The 18,525-nt window shown below is 44.6% G+C and overlaps 2 protein-coding genes across 4 annotated transcripts in view; one reads left to right on the forward strand and one right to left on the reverse strand.

The window, feature by feature from the left end:
* Positions 1-203: 203 nt before the first annotated feature.
* ube2d2 (ubiquitin-conjugating enzyme E2D 2 (UBC4/5 homolog, yeast)) lies at positions 204-9,294 on the reverse strand. Of its 2 annotated transcripts, XM_034544290.1 has the most exons (7): positions 9,009-9,294; positions 7,273-7,336; positions 4,292-4,323; positions 3,964-4,041; positions 3,705-3,810; positions 3,162-3,255; positions 204-1,518 (listed from the first exon to the last, which is right to left on the reverse strand). In XM_034544290.1, exons 1-7 carry the CDS (start codon positions 9,030-9,032, stop codon positions 1,473-1,475), a joined length of 444 nt encoding a protein of 147 aa, XP_034400181.1. In that variant the 5' UTR covers positions 9,033-9,294; the 3' UTR covers positions 204-1,472. The 2 variants fall into 2 exon arrangements, with proteins under 2 accessions (XP_034400181.1, XP_034400182.1); XM_034544291.1 differs by lacking the exon at positions 3,964-4,041 and having other exon boundaries at positions 9,009-9,280.
* Positions 9,295-13,202: 3,908 nt separating this feature from the next.
* Positions 13,203-18,525, forward strand: part of ppp3cb (protein phosphatase 3, catalytic subunit, beta isozyme) — a 31,528-nt gene continuing 26,205 nt past the window's right edge. The window contains exon 1 of one of the 2 annotated variants that reach the window (XM_034544067.1): positions 13,203-13,403. In XM_034544067.1, the coding sequence (XP_034399958.1) occupies positions 13,379-13,403 (25 nt within the window). In that variant the 5' untranslated portion in view covers positions 13,203-13,378. The remainder of the gene's footprint in view (positions 13,404-18,525) is intronic. The other variant, XM_034544069.1, reaches the window with a different exon arrangement.

Raw genomic sequence — 18,525 nt, forward strand, 5'->3', positions numbered from 1 at the left:
AGTTTAATTTCACTCAAGCTAGTCAAGTGAAGTTTTTTTAATTTACCAGACATTCCCCAATACCCACAAAGAATGTATCTAACAGTAATACCATGTGGGAAAGGCAGGTATTATTGATCCGGTCGGCGATAGTTGTGACCTGTGTAACATTTCCCCTTCCAACCTCTGTATGTCCTCCAAAAGGGCCCGAAAATGAGTCAACACAGGAATAATGGGTTTTTATTACACAGTTTAATCAACACACAAAGCTCAACGAGCCTCTCAGGTAATTCAATATACAGAGGTTTTGTGCAAGAAGAGTGGGTTCTCCTCGCACCCAGAGCCCAAGCCAGTCCCATAGCCATTTAAGATGTTAGCCTCTAATTTAACAATAGCAAAAACAAAAAGAGAAACCAAATAAGAAAAAAGGAGAAAAAAAAGCAACCTAAAAGAGTTATGGGGGGCGGGGGAGGGGAGATAAAAACACAGGTTAAACTAAGAAAAATAAATTGCTTAAATACCTGGTCCAGAACCTCCACTGTGAGTAAAGAAAAGTTGGCGGTAGTGGTCGGGGTGACATGGGGGTTACAATTGTGCGTGCATGTGTGTCTATGTGTGTGTACAAAGGGGTCAACTTAGTTGGGGAGGGGGGGTAGTTAGGAGCAGGAGGTGTGGGTATAAATCCAAGTCCTTTCATAGAATCCTCCAACACCAAAATAGGCCATGTGCACACTTTCCCCCATTTTCCCCAGCCTGCAATGATTTATTTTTAAGTATTCATTTTATAAAATACAGAGTGCCCTTTGACTCCAAAATAAATCGCTTTCTTGAATCGTCACCTCTATAGATGGGAATTATAAAAGGTGACAAAACAAGAAAGGATGCAGAGTGTAAAAATCCTACTGTCCTAAATAATTAGGGAAAAAGAGGAAAAAGGGTCTCCTCCAAGTTTTACAGATGCTTAAATGATTGCTTTTAAGGATTAACGTCTGGGGAAGGGGTGCGGATTCAGGTGAGTGGAAGAAGGAGTTTGTTTCGGGGGGGCAGCCCAACCTGTGTGGTGACAACATGTAACTCAATACAGAAGTCCGGAGATGGGGCCAGAGGTCACAGGGGAGGGAGGTGAAAAAGGAGCAGGGGGAGATGGGTGTTACCATTGCAAGCAGACAATATGTACACTGGAGGGAGGAGGGCAGGTGAGCTGAGAGGCTGGAGGGGAGGGAAGACAGAGTCAAACAGAGGGAGGAGAGAGAGGGAGAGAGAGAAAGAGAGAGCAAGAGAGAGAGAAAAAGAGAGGAGGGGCAGAGGGAGTTTTACAGGTACTCTGGTGAAGGGGGAGGTGTGGCTCAAAGAAAGCACTCCAACGGAAACCAACAAGATCTTGTTTTAAACTTTTCATTTGTTTGAATGGTTTTTTGTTTGTTTTCTCTTTACGTCTGAAGCTCCCCTAACCTTAGGTCGTAGAGGTGGTTGGCCATGATTCTAACCCAACACTACATTGCATACTTTTGTGTCCATTCCCGAGCTATTCTGTTGTACCTGTGAACAAGCAGAGAGAGAAGGGATGTTAGTCGTTTAGCAACATTAGGATTTTGTTACATCTTTTTAAAAAACAAAACATATGTTGGGGAGAAACCAGCGACATTGTCAAATCCATTCTTTCTACGTTTTAGCTGCTATCCTTGCAGCAGAGCTGCCAGCTGGCTGGTGCTCTACATGGACAGTTCTGAAATATCTTGTACCAGTTCTTTTTCCCAGCAGGTTTGTTTTTATTTCCTCGTCCGGCTGCAGCAAACGCCCAGTTAGTAACAGGGAGGATAGTGAAGCTATCAAAAATAAACTTTCAAAAAAAGGGACCATCTATGATTCAGGGCTGCCCCCTAACATCGATGAGTGTCAAGTGATACATATCTGTGATGGAACCGGAGGACAGCACTATAACCCCGATGCACGCTTTTCATTTTATTTGACTGCGTGGGAAAGTGCTGTGTTCGTATCATCGGTGAACACAAGCATTACAACAGAGTTCATTGTGGAGCAGCGGCTCTGCAGGTGAACCGGGCTGTACTGGACCTGGGCGTTGAATCGTGCCTCTTCTCATAAGCGTGGGCAAACATCAGAAACAATGTGGAGTATTTATAAAAATACAAAATATGAACCGATGCTTTTACCAAAGGCTAATTGAAGATCTTTTTAGAAGATTATTTCATCCATGCATCACATTTTTGTATATCCCCATTTTAGACAAGCACGGTAATCCCATTTCACGCAGCCACAACTTGTTAGCAAGTTTATTCGGCTATATAAATATAACACACTGATGTGCAAATTGAGCTGCAGCAACTGTGTGACTGTGTTACTCCAGAAGCCAGATGGAATAATGACGTCATAAGCAAAGTCATTTCCTGGGAAGAAATATTTCTTAGAAAAAATAATAATTTGGTATTGGTAAATCTCCGCAGACACTCTGAGTGTTGTATTAATATTGCATACATACGTTACATTCATCCTTTCTCAACGGCCACAACCTGACTCTTCTGCTCACACTGTACGGAGCAGATGACCGGCCACTACCTGGTGCCCACACCCCCGGTCACTTTTGCCCATTGACAATTTCAATAAAGTTTATTCAAACAAGACAGCCTCATCGTCAATATTGAGGATGAACAGAACGGAACGATGAACCCGAAGTAAGAAGAAAACTAGAGAAATATGAAGCCACAGATGGCTGGAAGATCTGAAGTTCTGGATACAAAATATTCTTCCAGTAATAATAAAACAAGCCCAACACTGTTCAATGCAGATCTTTTGACTCCGGTCCTGTGTCTGCCTGCCTTAAGAGACGGATTACTTTTGAACAGTAAGCGTCTGGTTATCTTCCCGTGATTAAACCTGGAAACACACACCTGCTCTCCTTCTGTCTGTTGGAAGACAACAGAAACTGGAAATGTTCAAAATCTTTGTCTTTCAAACTTTTGTTACATCCCTTGTGATTGATGCACACGCTGTACCCCGAATAATGGTTTAAAAATCAATATTCAACAGCGAGATGGCGCTTCCGTCCTCCAGCAGCCAGTGATCAGAACAGGCCTGAGCGCCTCCACCCGAGCCAGCGGAGAATTAACTTGTTGCACATCAACAATCCAAATACATCAGAAAGGTGCACAAAACAAACAACTTACTTTTCCCTGTCCGTCTTGTAGATGCGGGCGATCTCGGGTACTAAGGGGTCGTCCGGGTTCGGGTCACACAGCAGAGAGCAGATGGACAGGAGGACTGGAAAGGACCAGTTAGCCAATCAGTACTCACAAATCCAAAACAGGAATTTTAAGAATGCATTTATTTCCTTCAGATGACCCTCAGATGAAAGTCAGGCAGAGTGTGTGTCACAGCGACAGAACGGTTAATAATATATGTAACTGAGATTTAAAAGCTCTGTGCATGACACCATTGAAAGCAGTCCAGTGGTGAGCACTGCATGGAAAGGTCTAAAGCTGACATTTACAGAGAGGGCACTCCAGTTTGATACGAGGACTTCTGCGTGAGAAATGCTGTAAACGATTATTTGTGGTAAGCAGTTTCATTTAATAAAAGGAAACCAGCGGGTTTCCCCTGTTCCTTTATTCTTAACACGCGTTTATAAAAGACAATGGCATCTGTCATTTATCTGGAACAGCATGAGCAAAGGCCAGTTTAAATAAAAAATAAAAAGATAAACTGTCTACCTTTGGAGATGGTGAGAGCCGGAGACCACTGTGATCGCAGAATGTCAAGACAAATGCTGCCGTTGCTGTTGATATTTGGGTGGTAGATTCTCGTGGTAAATGCAACCTGGAAGAAGCAAACGTAAGGGGGAGGGGGAGAACAGGGACAGGTGAGGGCGACAACAGGAAACGTAATGGTGTAAAGCCGTGCCGTGTTTTTAGCAGGCAAGATGCACTCGATGTGCCTCGCGGTTGCTTCGTCTGTGCATGCCTTGCTCACCTTTGGCGGTTTGAAGGGGTAGTCTGTGGGGAAGTGTATGGTCAAGAAGAAAACCCCACTCTGGTAAGGACTGTCATTCTAATGCAGGGCGAGAGAAGCCCATTCATCTCATTACTGGCTCAAGTGCAGGGAGTGGAAACAGGTTAAGTGAGTTTGAAAACAGTAACTCAAAGTCAAGAGTTCCGGTTCAGAGAGTAAAAATAATCAAAATTGAAATAAAAAGAACATTCTTTCACCATCTGTGAGATTGTTAATTCAAAGCAAAAAAACAAAGCAGTCCAACTAAAGCTGTGGCTAAATCAGTAATACACAAGAAGTGAATACTTACAGGTCCCATTATTGTGGCTTGCCAGTGAAACACTGAAACAAAAAAACAGACATTGTTTAGGAAACACCAAGAACACGACGCATGGCTGAGGAGCGCTCGTGTAAATAATGCCGCATCAAGTGAGCGTGTGTATTTCGGGTAGTTGAGTAACAGGCTCTTACATAAATATGTATTTTTAAACTGTAAAGGGTAAGGGGTCATATGATGGCAGGGGACTCACATGTACATGCAGAAACAGCCCCTTATGCGTTTAATACCCACATTCCTGCTTAAGAGGAATTGTTATCCGGACATGAAGTATAATTATTTAAACAGGCGTGGACGTCACTGGGACTACAAATACAAAAGCATTAGAATCTGATTTGGTAGCATTTAAACACGTCCAATTCAAGCCTCCTGTTGAGGGTCTGAGGCTCAGATGTCACAGTGACAACAAAGAACCACAGTAAACATGTCACAGGAAGCACTTCCTTGTGGTTTAGAGCGGAGCGGTTTATTTGATGTTGGATGGCAGGAAGTGACATGTGCAGAGCACTGCTGTTGAAAACAAGTTAGTTGATGTCACTGGAACGAGCTCCTGCTAGCTACACGGGCAACTGTTGTGATAGTAAGTAATAATAATGTAGCGTCATATGTTTTGTGGAGCGTTCTGTGGCTAGTTACAGTTAGACCAACCAGTCAACACACAAGCAAATAGAGAGCATTTTTATATGAAACCTAGTTATAATGTGTGGACATTGTTGACCATATGGGTTCTTTGAGGGGAAAAAGCCTCGCCGCGGTGTTTGTGAAACAGAATAGGGTGAACCATTAAATGGGAGAAAATACAAATTTCTTCTCGTATAGACCAAACTTCATTATTAAGATTAAAAAATATCTAAAATTAATATAATAATAAATAACTGATTGAGCCAATGTTGATGAGAACTAGACTGCATTTCATGATGAAAAGGCATAGTTTTGATTCTGATATGTAACCATTGTGCCCACACTGCAAGTGGTCATCTGTTTTACCTTCGTGGCTACGGGGCTAGGAGCGCACTTCTTTCCTCAGACAGAAGAGACGTGGCTCTCAGAGCGGAGAGTGGACGAAGTCTCACCCAAGGGTTCATGTCTGGATTACTTAGGGTGAAATGTAAAAGTCCAACCGGCTGCTTTATTGTATTGATTTGTTATTCAAATCAAATTATTTTTGATTATTTATGAATCAGTCCCGCCTCACGTGCTCTGTATGAATGTGTGTGCAAGCGCACTCGGCTGAGAAGTTGTGTCCTGCCGAGCAGTCGCCGTCAATTATTTTGCACCGATGCCAAAACATGTTTACAAATTGCATCAAATGCACAAAGGGAGGAATTCCTCACCAGACGGGCTACTTCGGAAAAGACAGATGGCAACTTGATAAACACTCACATTCATTGGCTCAATTAAAAAGTTCTCTTTATTTTCATTGGACTATCTCTTCCTTTCTTTTTAGCAGAGACACCTCTAAGACGCATTGCAAACAAACGTCAAAATAACTGGCCCATATGAGGAAAATGTAGGCTATTCCTGACTCACACTTGTAATGTCTTCAAGGTGTTTTGGCAATTTGGCAAAATATCCGATTTTTGTTAATTTAACATGCATAAATCTAGAATAATCCCATTTTAAATATTTAATCTCATTTACGAGGGGGTCCTGGACAAGGGTTGCAATGAAACAAATGATGTCCTGGAATTACCTGCAGAAATATATATAATCATGTTTGGCATAGCTTTATTTGATAAACTATCTTATTTAAAACAAATACAGAAGAGAGATAAAATCTGGGATTGAAGACATCTTCCCTCCCCCTTAAAATAACTTTGCTTATTTTCGTGGAATAAGAGAGGATTTGTTTCTTGTAAAACAATAAAGTAAGCATTAGTGTGGCATGTCTTGATACACCTGAGATGTGTCAATAAAAAAATAAGGTATAATGATTCTTGATTACAAAAGTTCTAATCGGTCAGGAATAGATGTGGTTTTAAATATTAATAGCTATTTACAGATGGAATGGCCTAATTGTCCATGACAATATTTCACAACCTGTTTCAATGAGTCAGTGAGCTCATTAAAATATGCAGTTAAGATCAATGTTTATGTTGGAATAGTGGCATTAGAGTGTGCCAGAGGTCACCGGATTTGGTTAAATGTCAAAGATGTTCTTTGACATTTGACATTTTGACGTTCTCCCAACAAAATCAGAAGATTCACAAAGGTGGTTATATTAATTTCTGTATTATATGACAGCTGTTGACAGGAGCATTTGAGACGAGATATACAATTTAGGTTTCAAAGGAAATATCTTCAGGGTACATGTATGACATGTATTTAATCAGTTGATGAATGCCCATGTGCTATTTTGGAGTGAATTCTTTTGGGATAAAAAAAATTATTATAATAATTGATAAAGTAAAATCCCAGTCCGCATGTACTCCTACACTACAAAACAATTACATCATTGCTAGAAAAGAATTCCCCTTATGCTTGTCCTAAAAGCAAAAGTGAAACAGGCATGTTTTACTTGGGAATAGCATGTGTTTTCACAAGAGGCAGTCCAGGTATTTACTGGTTTGGCTTGCTCAAAATAAAGAGATACTTCCTTAAATTAGTTAAATGCTCAGAACACCTCACATAAAAAGCCAGCACACTCATTGATAGTTTTTTTTCTTCTTTTCTTCGCAATTTACATCACTGGCTTGAAAACATTTGAAGTATTCCAGTTGCCGTCTGTGGCAAACAAAATATTGGTAAACATTCAGATTGAAACTAAACTTATCATAAAAGATCTGGAGAAAATTCATAGATATCTAACAGGCAAAAGACATAATCCACATATTCTGTAATAAATTAGAATTGGCTATAAGGCATTCATTTTAGTCTAATTTGTGAGTGGTTGTGGTTGGTTGAGCACCACTCACACAGCTACCAGGTTAATGTTGGTTAGATGATGAACTTACTGTCATCTCCTACTGGTCCTGCAGAACACTGGGCCGGTGGGTCGCGTGCCAAGTCGTTCAACTCCTGAGACAAACGAATGACAAGTCACTTAATCGTGTCCTTCACAGCATTTTCACAAACAATGACCTACATTAGACAACTGGGAATGGCAACACACAAATATGTTCAATAATCAGATTTTTTTTTTTTAACTACCACCCAAGTGTGTGCCTTCTATTTAGTTGCCTAAATCCCTGTTTGTAAACAGATCTGCTGCTCAGACGCACCGCAATTGCAACACAGTCTCCCTGGGATAGTAACGACTCCCAAAACAAGTCCTCCTGACACAACACCACTACAGGAGCACCGTGGGCTTTGGGTGTCGGCGTGGCCGCTATTATATAACAGCATTTCTCCAGGTACAGCAGGTAGAGCGTGTGACAGCCACACTGAGGCATGTCCACAGACACAAGAGTGTAAACAACAGCGTCTGCTCGTCGTGTGTAGCCCCGGGTAACGTTACGGGGACAGCGTTAGCTAGCTAGCTAACTAGCTAGCCGGGGCGCTCGGTTTCGACAGCAGCACCGGGGTGTAAAGTGGTAGTTTAGCTAGCTGGTTAGCCACGTTGGGACATGGCCTCTCGTTACTGGGGGGGATTCACAACAACCAGACACGACACAGCGTTCAGCGAGCTCAACCTAACACACGGCATTACCACGATCTGCTGCTCGCCTGCTGTCAGCAACATGGCATCAAAAGGCGAACAACGCGTGGGGCCTGTTTTCACCACAGCGACACTCTGCTAACACCACTAGGCTTTCCTGCATATCGCTCTGTGTCGAAAACGAGCATAATATCGAAAACAAGCACAAACACCACTATGTTATACGACTGCTTGAGATGTCTGACTACGGGTTTGTGCATTAAGGAGACAATATCACGTTAATGGAAAATAAAACAGGGATACGGAAGCGTAACGTTCGGCTACATCCATCCTGCGATGTTGGATGTTACTGTTCTGCTTACATCCAAGCGTTAAACCACCTAAATCCAAGTTAACTGCAATAAAGTGAGAGGAATGGTAAATCGGTTGGTAAAATAAGCGCGAGCGTCCTGTCGCTAGCGTCGCCGCTAGCCGGGCAACTTATCTGTCAAATCAAGGAGCGGATTGAGCTTAAACGACTGTAACAGTTCACATGAGCCACCTTGACGACAGTGAGGGGGGACCCAGGAGAGACCCCGCAGCATTAACACGTACGAATGTAAACTACCGTCCGTTTGCTGCACAGATGCAGCATTAACGACTGGCGTCACTGTAACGTTAAGCTAGCTCGGTCAGAAGCTTATCCGAGCTAGCCAACTACCGGGACATAATGGCAGCCGAAGACAGCTCGCAGCTGAGATCACGTCCACTAGAAACGGCATCGCTACCACAGACAGCACGTCGATGGTGGACCCGTGTGACATAACCAAGAGCAGCCATCATAGGGGCTACTTGTAGCGTACGGAGTGTAACGGTTCAGTTGGCCTGTTTGTAGTGGAATCGAGACAGGCGGCGCGTTGCTGCTCTCACTGGCGTCACTCGCTATTTAGAGACCGTTAGCTGGTTGTTCAAACCAAGTTTGACGTATTTAGTCAATATTGTAGTGTTATACGCAATGTAGTAAACCCAACCGACGAGCATCAGATGGGCAACCTCGGAATTAAATCCCCGGCGAAACTGCGAAATCCTGGGCCTCGTCGTTCACTTCCTTACCTTGTGAATTCTTTTCAGAGCCATTGTTGTGCTAGCGCTTCTGTCAGGGGAAACGTGCGATTAAAATGGCGATTGATATCACTGTCCGTTGGTAATACTATAACTTGTTTAATCACAGAGCTCCGTTACTGTACACGCAATGTACCGATCGTTACCAGAAAGAACCACCGATAAAATTTCGAGACGAAACTGAAAGATAGAAGGGGTAGAACCGCGGTCCTTCCTCCTACTGCAGCGGCTACCAAATCACTGCGGCCTGCGCTCTGCCAGCAGCAACAACGACAACACTTCCGAAACCAGCCCTTCACAATAAAAGCTCCGTCGCCATACGTCCAAGCAGACTAAAACATTAAGTGTACACACAAAACGTTACTAATCGTATACGAAATGGTCATGATGGCTGTACGTCATTCTCATACAATGATTGTTGCATCGTCAGGCCCAGTCACAGTGTCACTATGTGCACCCAAAGAAGGATGCACAGTCAGTAGGCTAAACTCTGCCAGCTGATTATGTGTTGTCTCCTATAAGAAAAGTCCATATTATTGGGCTACAAGTATGCAATATTTTCTTTATTGATTAATTGTACTTGTATTGTCTGGATTCATTTGTTTATAAATGGTCAGAAATGGTGAGAAATACACAATATTTTGCATTGATTTGAACATGATATCTTCTTGCTGAGTGTGCCCAACCAAGAGTCCAAACCCCAGACATACTCAATTCTCAAATATATAACAGAGGGAAAAAATGAATTATATTAACAGTTGCTGAATAAGATCATTTCACCTCTACATATTACAATATTTGTATTCTTTTTTTTCAGAGACCAATATACTGTGTGTTATTAATTTAATATGTACAACTTAAAACAATAAAAAATAAAAACGTCACCCTTTTATGCTGTAAACCAGCCGGAGAAGCCGGAAGTGCCAGTTGGAACGCGTCTCTCACTGCGCTACTGCTAGAAAGCCTTCCGCCAACATGAGCACGTAAAGGGATCACAGTGCAGGCTGGAGAGGTAGTGCTGCAACTGGCACCATTGTGGCTCCGTGCATGCAATGGCTAGGCTGTGTTCACATGGCCCGGACAGAGCCAACATGTCTACCCTGCACGCATTTTGGTAAACTCCGGCGAACCTCCACCGTAATATCTACAGACAGTGCCATGTATTATTGTTAAACATGTTACCGTTATTTGGCCGTACTAACTGATATACACGTTTAGGGGTAGTGTAATACGGATGAATTATGCTCAGCGCGGAGTGATACGGTCAGCAAAACGTGTGATCGCAAGATCATAAGCACAATGCACATTTGAGGCTTTTGTGTGCGTGTGTGTGGATTCAAGCTGGCGCGACTGTTACTATGGATTACACGTTTTATTTATAGAGCACACCTGTACGTTTTGATAATGTTGAAAAACATATACCCCCAACCTCGACCTCGACCATCCCCGAGGATGAAAACGCAACGTTTATTGTTGTATTTTCCATCACTGTAATAATCAAAGGTAGTTGCTTCAAGCACCCCCACGTGGTCACCTGCAGCTCCCCTGGCACGTGCACGACCCGCAGTGGTGTACAGAGAAACACAAAAGAAAGGCTTCTTCTTCCTAAACATTGTACATGTTCCATATGTGGAATACATAGAAATACAGGTTACACCAATATTCATACACATGGGAACATTAACTCGTGATAATTATTTTCCATTACACTGTTGTACGCTTGTCAAATAGACTCAAGATATAAGTTAATAAACACTGCTAACGTCATATTAACACCACAGCGCACCTAACAGGACATACAGTACATTTTATTGTGAATGTATAATTCAACAACACACATATTGAAATACAACAGACAATCATGTCCCTATATTTTCTAGCAAATTATTTAGCCACTTATATTAAAAAAAACAAGAATACCATCCCTCATGAATAGAAGTATTTATTATTTAGATAATCACCATCTATAATGTTTAATCAGTTTCATAGAGCACTGTTGGCTGCAGAATCTTCACAAAGGAATCAATTTACTCATTTCAGAGCGTATTCTGCAGTCTTTATGCTTGCAGTAAGAGCATTTGTCACTGCCTATTATACTACAATCGGCATACTGTACATGTGAATGTTTTATTTATATAGATAGAGGGAGCGAGAGGTCCCACTCAAGGATGTCAGGCCCTCATGCCACCCTCATGGAGTCTGTTTCCGACAGTTTGGTCAGAAACATGCACACGAGTAGCCCGCTGGAGGTCATTTTTTAGGGGTCTGGCAGTGCTCCTCCTGTTCCTCCTCGCACAAAGGAGCGGATACCGGCCATGCTGCTGGGTTGTTGCCCTTCCACGGTCATGTCCAGCTCTCCTTGTGTAATGCCCCTGTCTCCTGGTATCTCCTCCACACTGTTGAGACTGTGCTGGGAGACACAGCAAACCCAATGCCACTACCAATGGCTCTGTTCCACGTACAGGCGCATCAGTAAGTCACACCAGGGACGGACATAAAACCCCAATGGAGCCTAGTGTTATTAATCACACCTGTGCTGTTCCTGCTGGATCCATGTCCGACTGAATATCTGCTGTAAAAAACTTATAAAAGGCCGTATAGACGCAATGGCTAGACCCAAAATGGGGTCCTTGCCGTTCACGGTTGGCATTCATACTGTTCTTTTTGACACTCTTTGTAAAAATGATCAAATCCTACAGAGCTCAGCATAGGTGCAGGTGATGCTCACAACCCAAATGGACACACTGGCCGGACAGCTATAGGCTAAAGGCAGGGGATTATACAGCTGTGCAGATGTGGAAGCTATAATTTGCTCCTCCAGAATAATGCCGGTTGATCCACCCTGACCGTGTAAAGCTGAGCCTGACAAACTGACTGAGAGGTGCAGCCTACTGACCGCTGTACAGACGCCCTATTACAACATGGCCGGTTGTTGGGGGCCACCTTCTGGCCATGCTGCACACTTTTTGCCTCAATGCTTCTCCAACCCACAATTGTGTTTTCTGGTGTGCTGAGTGGTGGACACTGTTAACAATGTGTGTGGGCCTTTTTTTAAGAAATATAATCCATTTGTATTAATATTAAAATATATGTTGACAACATATCACCTTTATTTCGTTTATTAAACTTGGATCTTGTAAATAAAAAACAACAACACTACCTGTAGGCCCACGTGATCTTCTGTCAAATAGCCTACTGTGGCTACAGTTACACGAGGATACGCACAGACACTCCAGTTTTTAAAGGGGCGTGGAGGGAAGCCTTGTAATCATTACCTCCACAGGATGGCGGTATGAGTCCATGGGGTGTGCGTGAATCTACGTGGGAGTTCCTTCTTTTCGCCATTCCGGGGTGTTGCGGCCTCACGGCACCTGGAGAGGTAGAGCCTCTCCTCTCGCCAAGGAGTCTCTTCGACCTCTAACCCTCCAGAGTCCGCCCCCACCCCTTCTATCCCCCAAGACACACACACACACACACACACACACACATATATATATATATATATATATATATATATATATATATACTCAAATAAAAAGCATGCCACAACGACAGCCAGGTGTCCGCCTATCCTCCCCCAAAAGTCCCCGCATGCGGCAGCAGGATTCCCCCGGCCGGGAGTGATGCTGCTGCTGCAGCAGCCAGCGTGCACGTTCTTGACGCCCGCCGGAGGACCCGACACCATAGTTCCGGCACTTGACAGAAGAGAGCCAGAGATTACCCCCGCCCCGCCCCCCATCCTCTCCGTTCCGGTCCCGGATGTCCGACTGCAACGCAGCGGACCGGGTGATCAAATGTACGCATGCAAGGTCCTGCACGGCCAGTGAGAGCTCCATCTGTGCCAAGAATTCTTACTCATCTTTTTGTTTTACGTTTGCATCCCTGGCGTTACGCCGGTGTCTCTTATTCGTAGGTTCTTGTTTGGTTTTGAGTTCAGTCCTTTTTTTAATATTGTTATAGCACCATAATAAAAGAAGCCAATTTGGCTGTCTAGTCACCATGCATGTGCCTCTGAAGCTTATCGGAGAAGGGAGGGGTGATGGACGGGAAGGGGATGGGGGTATCCAGTGTCTTCCCTAGTTATTCCATGAGTATTCACCCCGTCATCGAGGCATTACCCCTTTTCTAACGGGGGGGGGGGGGGTCTCTCTCTCTCCATGTATAGCCAAAGCCATGATGTGCAACACCCTCCGCGCTGCTGCATGCGCTCCGTTTACGCGCTCCACTCCTAGCGGTGGTTTCGTGTTACTGAATAATACCCGACGGAGACACGGCCGCGGGAGCGGTAGAGGGAGGAAAGAGCAGGGAGGGAGAGAGGGAGATGAGCATCTTGTTCCAATGAAACACCAAGCAGTGTGACGATGACAGCGAAAGGCAGACATAAAGGTAAATACACGTTACGCATAGCCTGCGATCTTTGGCGTTGTGGTGCTGCTGTGGATGGGGGACGGTGTCACGGGACGAAGTTGCATGTAAGCAACGATGCAAGAGGGGAGAAAGGGCAAGATGCTATGGGGGACTTGTCACTCGGGGACTCAATGATTTTTTAAAATTATTTGTAGCTTTCTGTTAATTTACAGCATGTCTAGCTGCGCGTCGTAGTGGCGCCCCAGTGTTGGATGGACGAACCACCTTTAGGGGGAGCGAGGGAGGGGGGGTTGTTTTATTTTTCACCCAATTTAAGTCTGGTAATCGATTTGTTGAAATGGCAGGTAGGCTGATCACTTTGCCAGGCTGAGTGCGCACCTCGGGACCCAGTGAGTTTGGTTTTGACTGGAGGCCTATCAGATTGAAACAGCCTGATGTTCGCTGATGTGCCATTGAGAACAAATTAAAACACGAGTGCACATGACGGATTTACCAGTGGTTTCGAGTCGACGTTTTCTCATTCAGGCCTGAATGTCAGCGCTCCTCCACGTCCGTCTCTGTAAAGGTCTCCCTGGCTTCCCCCCTCTCGCCTCCCCGAGTGTCAAACGAGAGACAACGTTGAGTTTATGGGGGATGCTGCGCAGCTCCGAGCCCTTTCGCCCGACGATGATTATGCATACCGCACTAATAGTGTTATTGCATCAGTGAATTATGGAATATGTAATGTGTTTATGAAAGTTTCGGTTTCTCCTTTTACGTATGGGCAGCTATATATATATGGACGGATATATATATATATATATATATGTGTGTGTGTGTGTGCGTATATACTGTATATATAGAGGAGGGGCTCCGTTCGGGTTGTGATCCGCGGAGCTTGCACAGATTGTCGTGCTTTTCGGGTCACAACGATGCTGGCATAGCTTCCACGCACGCAGACTCACATGCGACGAAGCCTGGCTGCCTGGCTCCCCTTAATAAACTCATAAGTTCTCTCTACCGGAAGAAGCGGAGCTGACAGTTGGATGCGTCGCTCGGGCATGCCCCGGTATTCCGTCCGTGCGTCGCGCTTGAGATGGGGGTGGGCTGGGGGCGTGGGGGCTCCTCTTGCACGGAGGACTTCAGGACTGCATGTGCATATGTCTTCAGTGTGGATGTGCTGTGTGTGTGGAAGTAGGCGGCATGGATGCTGTTCTGGATTCCCTTTAAAACAAGAGAGCAAACAAATGTACACTGACCCCCAAACATTCATCAGTTATCAGCCTTTACCCCCGAATTCCCTTCACATTTGTATTTACATCTTCATTTCTGTTTGCATGTGTTGTAATGCAGCTGGGCCACCGGGGCTCAGCTGCCTCAAATACTAAACGGCCTATATGCTCATGCATCATATCACATACACACACACACACACACACACACACACACACACACACACACACACACACACACACACACGCACATCAATGCACCTTCCATAGCAAACGTTCAGCAAAACAACACAGCCATTCATCAGTCAGGTGAGAATGATTTAGTGCGTATGGAGCTGGAGAGAGATGGGGGCAACATCAGTTAAAGAGACGTCACTCCTGGCGGATGGACTGTGGCCCGGTAGTTCCCCACGTTATGGATTTTAGTGGAGAGGAGTGCCAAAAGGACAACGCATACCGAGAGGAATGGACGGAGAGGCAGAGCGTGTGGGGGCGAGGTGAGGGAGAGAAGGAAGGAGAGAATGTGACAAGGCCACGGAGGAGGTGCAGGAGCTGGAGCGAGAAAGAGAGGAGCAGAGGGAAAGGAGGAAGAGACAGGGAGAGCGAGGGAAAGACAAGGGTAGCAGTGTTTCACACTGCTGTGTGGCAGGACAGCCTCCTCTGACTTAACCAATGGACTTCTCACACCCGTCTTGATTCACTTACCATGCAAACCCGTCTGTGTGTGTGTGAAAAACAAGCAGCGACGGAGGCAAAATGTGAGAATGTGACTCCTGCATAAAAGTTTAGTGAAAAGTAGCACTTCAAAGTATCCGCCAAATTGTTCATCATGAGGCGGGCTTGAGAAGAACCAAGTATTTTTACGAGATTTTGGAGAATACAATCAATTCTGTTACTGCCAGGCCCATACATGTATCTAATATAGGGCAACAAGGAACTTCATTTATCATTGAAAAAGAGACATCATGCTCCTAAAGGGCTAACCTGTACCCATGAGTCAACAGCAAGGAATCTTGAGTGTCACAGCCTCATAGACCTTTTTTCATGGCAGAAGCACAGGTGTAACTTCAACGATGCCTGCATTCCATATACATATACTGTATATATCTGCCAGTTTCAGGTTTCCTGGTGTTGTGGCATGCCGGCTCACCGCCATGGCTTACACTCACTGAGCTCAGAGCTTACTCGCCGTGGAAAAGGTCCTTTGGCGGTGTCGTCTCTAGGAACGGTGCGACCAGTCAAGCCATGAGAAGCTCTATCAAATAAAAGCAACAAGCATATTCGTGGACACAGCGTCGTCCTTGTAAATGTCACACCAGAGTTACCCAAACCCAAAGATGGACATCTGTTGTAATGTGTTTTTTTTAGATCGTAGATTAAATGATTAACCGATTGAAAACATATCACACTGTGACACATTGGATACAGCAGCGCATCAGCAGGTGGAAGAATCAGTTGACACAGATATGAATTGTGCTTCGTACCACACAATATATTTCAGTCCATTGCAATCCAATTGCCCCCACTCATGGTGGATAATTTGATGTGTCAAACACAGGTGACTGATACCATTTATCATGGCTGTGTGGCATTTAGGCTGCGCAGTGTGGAGGAGCCCGGGTGATGTGCAGGCTGGCTCACTCACATGGCCTCCTGCTTCCCCTGAATGGAATAGGCCATTAATGTTAATAGTCAGCAGCACCTTTCCTGCTTCGACGATTCAAACTGTACAGTGTTAGAGAGGCAATCTAAAAGATGACAATAGAGTTGATTCAACACCTTTCTGACGGAACGAGCGAAAATTGAATGCATCTGATTTCACGGGTGCAGCTCATAAAACTGCAAACTCAGTGGATGATGACTGTAATGATACTTAAATTACCTCTGAGTCTTGAGTTTATAGCAGCGCACATATAAACAAGGCATAACTGCACAGGTTTACCAATATCTAATGTATGGAAATTAACATTTTAAGTCAATTGAGATGGTGTTCATTACATCTTTTTCTGTTAAAGACAAGGTAGACCCAATCCAACCAAGTGGACTATTTCTGCAGATTTCTCTTCATCCCTGAGTGGTGCAATATATTCAGAGCATTGATATAGCAGCAAACAACTATTTCTTATGTCAAGATTTAGTGGAGCAGAGAATGAAGTCGCGGCTGTGGCACAGAGAAAGAGATTCGTCCATCAATCAGAGGATCGGCGGTTCGAGCCCTTGTTCCTCCAGCCCATGTTGGAAGATGATGCTATAAAAGTGCAATGCCATTTACCATCCCACTGGTGTGTATTTTGTAATCCAAGTGCACATGCTTCAAAGGCTTGTGAGCGTGGTTAGCTCAAGGCTGCCGCTCTGCACTATATGCTCATATGGCGGTCACAGCTGATAACGGCATCCCGGCCGATGGCATCGCCGCGGAAACGTATTACCCAGCCTCCTGTTCCCCCTCAGATACACACATTTAGCTCTGTCATCACTGTTGCCGTTGTTTGCGCGGTTAGCACCGTGAGCTGCGAGCCGCCGGCTCAACAGTCGCCATGTTCAGAGCCATTCAGGTACGTCAATTGAAACACTTCCGATCTCGCATTGAGCACCTTTAGACCGCTCAGGAGAGTTTAACTCTAACAAACCATCCAGCCTCAGACTTGTCACTTTTAGGATATTATCGGTCGTATGATTACTCAGCATACTGTACTGTGTGCTAGCTTAATGCAGGACAGCGCTACAAGAGATGGCTTTGCTGCCAAACGTCTTGTCATACATTGGGTATAGATAACTGCCTGATAACACAGTAAAGAAAAAGTTTGATAACTTGCAGTCATATCGTGAAATTGAAAGCTAAGCATTAGTAGAATCCCCTGTTCGAAAACGAAGGCTGAGCTCCTTTGCCTCAAATTGAAAAAGTAGTCCCCATTAAGAGATAACAATTCAAAGTGCAAATGGGGATATTTATCATTTCCAAATTGTGACCTGTTAAACATATCAATCAATGTGTGAAGAGGGTTCACCAAAGCCGAGCACACACACACACACACGCACGCACACACACACACACACACACACACACACACACACACACACACACACACACACACACACACACACACACACACACACATTACCTCTGGCAAGGCTCGGGGCTCACTGGGCATATCTCCTTTTAGTCTAACATGCTGTCTCTTTCCCTCATAGTTCCCCCAGAGTCATGTATGTGTGTGTGTGCGTGTGTGTGTGTGTGTGTGTGTGTGTGTGTGTGTGTGTGTGAGCGCGTTGGAGTTTTGGTGTTAACCTTGTGAACCAAGGGTCCCACCTTGACAGATCTCTGTGTGTCCTGTGGGGAGGGTGGCAGGGTGGCAGGGCAAGGGCAAGGGCTATTTTTAGAGAAGGTACTCCAGAGAGAGAGAGAAAGGGATTGTCTAATGAGGACAGGCTGTTAGGGGGTGGGCCGTTGTTTCTGTGTGTGCGTGTGTGTGTGTTTCTGTGTGTGTGTGTGTACACAGATGGTCCTTCATGTGTGTAGTGTGCATTAATTGAACAACTTCAAACACATCTTTAGTTGCCCCCTCCGCTACCACCTTCAAAGACCCCTGAAGCTATGTTAGCTGATCTGGGTCAAAGATGGTAGATAAACACATACACACACAACATGCATGCCAACGGTCTCATGTCTTTGCTATCTCATACACCCCAATTTTTGCTCGCCCTCTTTCGTCTTCTCAATCGCCGCACTCATTCTTTCATCCGTCCTTCATTTATTTATGCAGAGACAGATCTTGGGAGATGTGTGTGTGTGTGTGTGTGTGTGTGTGTGTGATCACTTTAGATGAGGTCCTGCAGAGGGCAACACATCTAACATACAAACACATACAGGCATGTCATTTGTTCTGCTCAGACACAGTATTGCCCTCTAATGAGTGATTCATAGCGTG

Source organism: Cyclopterus lumpus, chromosome 10, assembly GCF_009769545.1.
Source record: "Cyclopterus lumpus isolate fCycLum1 chromosome 10, fCycLum1.pri, whole genome shotgun sequence".
NCBI classification, from domain to species: domain Eukaryota; kingdom Metazoa; phylum Chordata; class Actinopteri; order Perciformes; family Cyclopteridae; genus Cyclopterus; species Cyclopterus lumpus.